This window comes from Solanum dulcamara, chromosome 5, assembly GCF_947179165.1.
Source record: "Solanum dulcamara chromosome 5, daSolDulc1.2, whole genome shotgun sequence".
In the NCBI taxonomy this organism is placed as follows: Eukaryota; Viridiplantae; Streptophyta; class Magnoliopsida; order Solanales; family Solanaceae; genus Solanum; species Solanum dulcamara.
This window is the reverse complement of record NC_077241.1, coordinates 75,737,705-75,743,634: the sequence shown is the minus strand read 5'-3', so window position 1 is coordinate 75,743,634 and position 5,930 is coordinate 75,737,705. Positions and strand designations below refer to the sequence as shown.

At 35.2% G+C, this 5,930-nt stretch overlaps 1 protein-coding gene across 2 annotated transcripts; it reads right to left on the bottom strand.

Moving 5' to 3' along the window:
* Positions 1-5,557, bottom strand: LOC129889893 (thylakoid lumenal protein TL20.3, chloroplastic). 2 transcript variants are annotated; one of them, XM_055965364.1, is made up of 6 exons: positions 5,118-5,557; positions 5,000-5,029; positions 4,491-4,597; positions 1,217-1,251; positions 953-1,081; positions 1-502 (listed from the first exon to the last, which is right to left on the bottom strand). In XM_055965364.1, exons 1-6 carry the CDS (start codon positions 5,420-5,422, stop codon positions 311-313), a joined length of 798 nt encoding a protein of 265 aa, XP_055821339.1. In that variant the 5' UTR covers positions 5,423-5,557; the 3' UTR covers positions 1-310. The 2 variants fall into 2 exon arrangements, with proteins under 2 accessions (XP_055821339.1, XP_055821340.1); XM_055965365.1 differs by having other exon boundaries at positions 4,491-4,634; positions 5,118-5,140.
* Between the last annotated feature and the right edge of the window lie 373 nt (positions 5,558-5,930).

Below are 5,930 nucleotides of genomic sequence, written 5' to 3'. Positions count from 1 at the left end.
TTAATCAAGGTAACATGTTTTAATATTGTTCCAATTCCTCTGCTTTAACACAGGATATCAATTAACAAAAACTGATGGCTGCAAGAAAAACTAAGATTGTTCAGAACAAATATGTCATCAACAATATTGATGTTTCAAGTATTTGTATTCAGATTTTTGCATACATGAAACATAATTGAACCAATAATGCTCAAGATGTAGCTTATGTTTTCTGCCTGAGTTAAACTATGCGCGCATAATCTGAAGGAGATGCATGAAAATGCCAAACTCTTTGCTTTCTTCATATATTTATGTACATGGACATTTTTTTTCAGCTTGCTTCACAGAGACCAGTGGCTGGATCACAAAATCCATCACGATCGAGCAACTTCTGAGGTGGAGCACTAAGCAGAGGAGACGATGGACTTCCATATGCATTTCGTCTGCTATTCCCACAGCCTAGACTTTTTCTGGTGCTAACCCCCGTCACAGGGTTAGTCCCACTAGCATACTTGCAAAGTGCCTGAAAATAAGCATGACATATTCATAACATGTGGGATTGAGACAATTATAACTATTAGTGAGACGCTGTGAAAGTCAATAACAAAAGAAACTCCTGTTTATCACAAGAAGACACAAGTTAGACGATCCAGCAACATGCTCGGTGTGAGTTTTGGAGAATTTAGCTCACAAAATGTGATTTCCTCTGTCCAGGAACTTGAAAAACTTTTAAATATTTGCCGATGTCCCAACAGTCACACAAGCTATCAATAGACAACTATTAACCCGGGATTTTCCTTGGTGTGAACTTTCAGCTGACTCTTATCTTTTAATTAGTACTGATTTGCTTAAAATAGAGCTGAGAATCTTTGCTCGTTAAAGAAGGGGAAATAGGTTGGTCAGGGCCATGAACAAGCACTAATTAAGACACATTTCTCCGAGACAAGCTACATCTGAAGCGGTTAAGGTTTACCTGTTTCTGCAGGAGGTCTATAACAGCATCACTGAAGTCAGCACCTTCAATGATGGCACCCCCAAGGTCACTCCGAGTCAAAACAGATCGAACAAGAACAGCATTAGTGAGATTAGCTTCATTAAGTACCTACATTTAAGGAAAGTACAAAGTTATCTTCACATTCTGAAAGTGAAGTCATCATTTCGCAAGAATCTTTAGCCGATGTAATTGTCAAGACTAAAAGTCGTCTTGGCCTGAAATTATACGCTACAATGTTCATACCATCCGGTCCATCAATGTGTCACTCAAATCTGCGCCTGTAAATACCAAAGCAAACCGGAATTAGCAATATCTACGGTCTGAACCAGTCTTTATTTTTGAATCAAAAACAGAAAATTTTGCAAGTAATAGTAATAGATTTTCACCAATTGAATCGAATTCAACATTCAATCATCAAGAGAGATACTATAATATATTAAACCTCCCAAAATGGTGATTCAAATGATTGAATTTAATGAGCATGAGCAATTTTGTACTCTATGTTGCTCAGACTTTTCAAATATGTTGCCGTACACGTGTTTGAAGTGTACTTTTGGAGGATCGGACACGGACCTATCGGCATTTTTTAAGATCCTGGGCAGCATAGCTTGCACTTCACAGCCTCATCATATCATAAATAACTCAAGTGTTTTGGAAGCTTGAGAAACTAGTACTTTAATTTCTAAACTTATTTTCATTATTAAGGGTTATACATACTTATCTAAGATTTATATCTTATATTTACCCCTTTCAAACTTTCGTAATATTATTTATAAGAAATTTCACGTTGAAGATACAGAAAAGTTGTCCATTAAGGGATATAAGAATTTTTTCTAATGAGAGTTCCCAAATTTGGTCATTGATTGGTTTCCAAATGTGTCTGCTGTAGCAACTCTGAAGCTGAAACTGTCTACCACATATTCATACTGGCCAATTTGCTAATTTTATCTGGAAGCACTTGAAGGGGAGCCTTCGAGCAACGGTAAAGTTGTCTTCGCGTGATCTATAAGTCACAGGTTCAAGCATCACACCTTTTATGGTGTCGCCCTTCCCACGGAATACTTTGTTTGTTATTGTTTGTTAGGAGCCTATGCCTAATTCATATCAGTATGGAAATTGAAAGCCGGGTGGATGGATTTAGTGCAAGGTTGGGAGAGGAAGCGACATTGCACAAAATAATTAAGCCTCATTCTCCGAAAATTTTTGTTTTCAATTAGATTAAAAAATATCTACTTTATTAATTAGAATTTATGATCAAAATGTTAATATTACAAAAACGTACACCAATAGTAGCTAAATTATGTGCAATTAAAATATTAAAAAAAACTAAGTTCAAGTTACTAAAATATTTGTATAATAATTAAAATATTTGTAAATAATTAAAATTGAAGGGTTTTATTCAGGACATAGTCGTACCTCAGAAAAACTCGGGCAGCTCACCATAAAATCCTCAATTCTACAAAATCCCAAATAACAATTTCCACAAAAACTTCTAAGAACAGGTAACACTATTTCTATAGTTTAATTAATTTGATTTTCTTTAAGTTTCAGATTGAAATTCTAGTTTGATTTGGACTAATTATTTTGTCCATTTTATTTACTGTTTTTTTCTGAGTGTTTTTTAGGGTTTCCCTTTGTTGATTATTGTTATTCTCCAGTCCTCCTGGATTAAGCTGATGATTTTGTCTTTTTTTTTGTTGTTGTAGGAATAACTTTTTGCATTATTTCTGAATTAGGTTTTGAAATAAGCAGCTAAGGATGGAGAATTTGAAATCAGTAGTAAGAGATGCTAAAATTTCCTCAATTGTCTAAAGCCCGAATTTAATAGACCAAAAATATCTGCAGTACGCAGTTATCCAGAGAGTTTTACGCAATTTGATAATGTTGCGGTTGGAGAAAAGTTAGTATATGGTGAAAATAATGTCATATCCTGTGGTGATCAAACTATGGAAGTCGAGACAGTTGTCGTTTTTTAACGAAAGGCGGATTCAACATTAGGTTATGAGATGCCAGGGGATAAGAAGGATGGTGAACAAATTGCTCAGATAGGAAGTGTTGATGAGTGTGGAAGCACTAAGCATATAGACATGATGAAGGTTGTGGATACGCTTAAAAGGAATTTTCAGGTGGATAATGGAGCTTGTCTTGATATGGTAAATGAGTTAAACACGAGAAAATGTGATATGACTAAGTCAAAGAGACGTAAGGTTTCCTCACTTCGTGATTTTCCAAAGGATCTTAAGAGTTATGAAGTAGTTGGCAAGAGATCCCAAGAGCACTGTGCAGGGAAATCTGGTGATGTCGAAAAAAATGATGAATTTGACGAACATTTGAAGGTTGATTTCATGTCTCAAGGAGGTTTAGTAGATCCCGTGGTAGATACATTTTTATGTAGAGATGAATTTGAAAAAGAAGAACCTGTGGTGATGGTCGAACGAGAAGCAGTATTACAATCTGATGTAGATTTGGAGTTGCTTGATGAGGCTCTCAAGGATAAAGAAGCCATTGGTGAGTTTGAATGTGGGGAGAATGATAATAACAGTTTTCCAACGGTTGAAAATGTTCCAATTGTAGAGACTGCATTAGAAGATATGGATTTTCCTCATTTGCTGAACAAGGTATGTACTTCGTTGGTGTACCCTTGTCGGTTTCCAAAAAGACGTAAAGTGTCTGCAGTTCGTGATTTTCCAGATGCATTAAAGATCTTGAAAGCACATAACAAGGCATCAGAGAAAAACCTGAATCACAGAGCAGCTAACAAATCGGCTGGGGAAAATGAAACAACATGTGATTCCCAAGATGATGTAGAACACATTGAAACCGAGATCAAGTCTCAAGAAAGTTCAGCTCCTACTGAGAAGGGCTTATCTCGCAATTTGATGACATTACTCACTCCTACTAAGGAAGACACTGTAAATTTTGGAGCAAATACTGTTTACAGACTAACAAGCGTAGGGCATGATGGTACTGGCGCAGACAAACAAGAACTGTCAAATTGTGGAGCTAATTCTACACCGTTAAGCACACAGAGTAGTTCAGAAGTTACTAACTCTAACAAGTGGATTGGAGGAAAGGAAGTAGGAGTAAAATACGTAACGAAACTATTGTCAAGGATGCAATGGCTACACCAAGATGTCCCAGCATGCCAAGCCAATGTTACCGATCAGGCACTAAAACTAATCAAGGCAAAGGCAAAGACAAAGCTCTAAAGAGAAAACAGAATGAAGGATCAGCGCCAATAACTGTTGTTCTGGCATTCATGGCTCCTACTAAAAGTTCACGCTGACCTAAGCAAACTAATTCTAAAGCAAAAGCTACAGTAAGTAATGTGTAATCTTGGCACAGTTTTCTGATGGAGCTGAAGACGTAAAACAGATAAAGGGAATTCATTAGTATCTTCATACGACGTTCTTTGTCGAAGCATAAAACATTTGTCCATCAACAAAAAACACTTGTTTGTTTATATATCTAGAGTTCTATCATTGTATATTGTGATGTTTTTGCTATGGAAACGTACCTGAGAAGTTTGCTTTATATGCAACTGCTTTCTCTAGGTATGCACCATTGAACGTTGAACCACTGAAATCCGATTCCCTCATATCAGCAGATGTGAAATTGGCTCTTCTGTATCAGCAAGTCCAATGGGAACATGAATACTAGTCTGCACTGAAAAAACTTCTTCTTCTACAGTTCTTGTTGAATGACTTTACAATTTACATTTTCTGGTTTCAAGATTTAAAGCTAAAGAACTGGTTGCATATTTTTTTAAAAAAAAAACAACTTATAGGCCAGTCTCCTCATTCTGAGACATTCTAAAATATTCAACACAGTTTCAATAAAGTAAATTTGTTGTATATAACTTTTACCATGTTAATTTACTAACTTAGGTAGTATTGAAGTCTCCATACACTCTGTCCTCTCCAAACTCTTCTTGGGGAATTACACTATGTTATTGTTGTTATCAAATAAACATCTTATCTACTTGAGAAAAAAAAAAGTATCATCCTAGAGCAGAGGAAAGGTTACCTGAAGTTCTCATTTGTATGAACTGTTTTCCTGCAAATCAAAAGAAAAAATAATAAACTGTTTCAGACCCAAGAAAAACCCAAAAAAATTAAAGCTTGCAAGATTGAAAAAACCTAACTTGAGGTCTGCAGAACCAAATTGAGCAGCAGAACCAATACCAAATTCACCCCTTGTTTCTGCCTCAAACTTATTCAAGTCTGCTATAGCAGTCATGTTTGAGCTAAATGTGATCACTGCAGCTGCTAATGCAGTGGAAACTATGGCTTTCCACTTCTTTATTTCTCTATTTGAATTTGACTTTTCCACTTGACACACAATCTTGGATGATTTTTGAGGAATAAACACTCCATAATAACAAGTAGATGAGGAGGAGGAGATGTTAATGGATTTAATGGGAAGTAATGAGATGGAATTAAGTGCCATTTTTTGTTTATGTGTTGTGTTATTTGTTTATATCAAGAACAAAGGGATTAAGAGTGGAAAAAAGAGGATAGTAGTAGATGAAATTTTTTTCCTTTTGTCCTCTTCTTTCAACCACAATTCTTTGGACAAATTGGATAGGCTTTGTAAAGTGTACACATGTACTCTCTCCTATTTTGTTTGTTTTTACATTTCTTATTTTGTGAGGAATAGTTAATTGCTGTGAATCCAATGACAAGTGGTGATTGTTTGTTACACAAATTTTAGGCATTCAATACTATTAGAGGTCCACATCGATTATATATATGGCATAAAATGGATTTATTAGTTTGAGAAGTTGGATGAACACTTATATTATCTTATTTTCTTCTTTATTTATCGGAGTCCATCATAACCTTCAAAAGGTTTTATAGTACCAAAAAAAAAAGTTAAAAATAATTATTTTATCGATTTTTTTAGTTATTACGTTGCGCTTTTTCGAAAGTTAATTTAACTAACGTTAAATTATATT

Bases quoted from the DNA above. Each gene is read 5' to 3' on its own strand.
- LOC129889893 (XM_055965364.1), bottom strand. From the start codon at position 5,422: ATGGCACTTAATTCCATCTCATTACTTCCCATTAAATCCATTAACATC. The intron at 4,598-4,999 runs GTAACCTTTCCT...TTGCTGATACAG, and splicing joins CATACAAATGAGAACTTCAG to AAGAGCCAATTTCACATCTG. The intron at 503-952 runs GTAAACCTTAAC...GCTTATTTTCAG, and splicing joins TAGACCTCCTGCAGAAACAG to GCACTTTGCAAGTATGCTAG.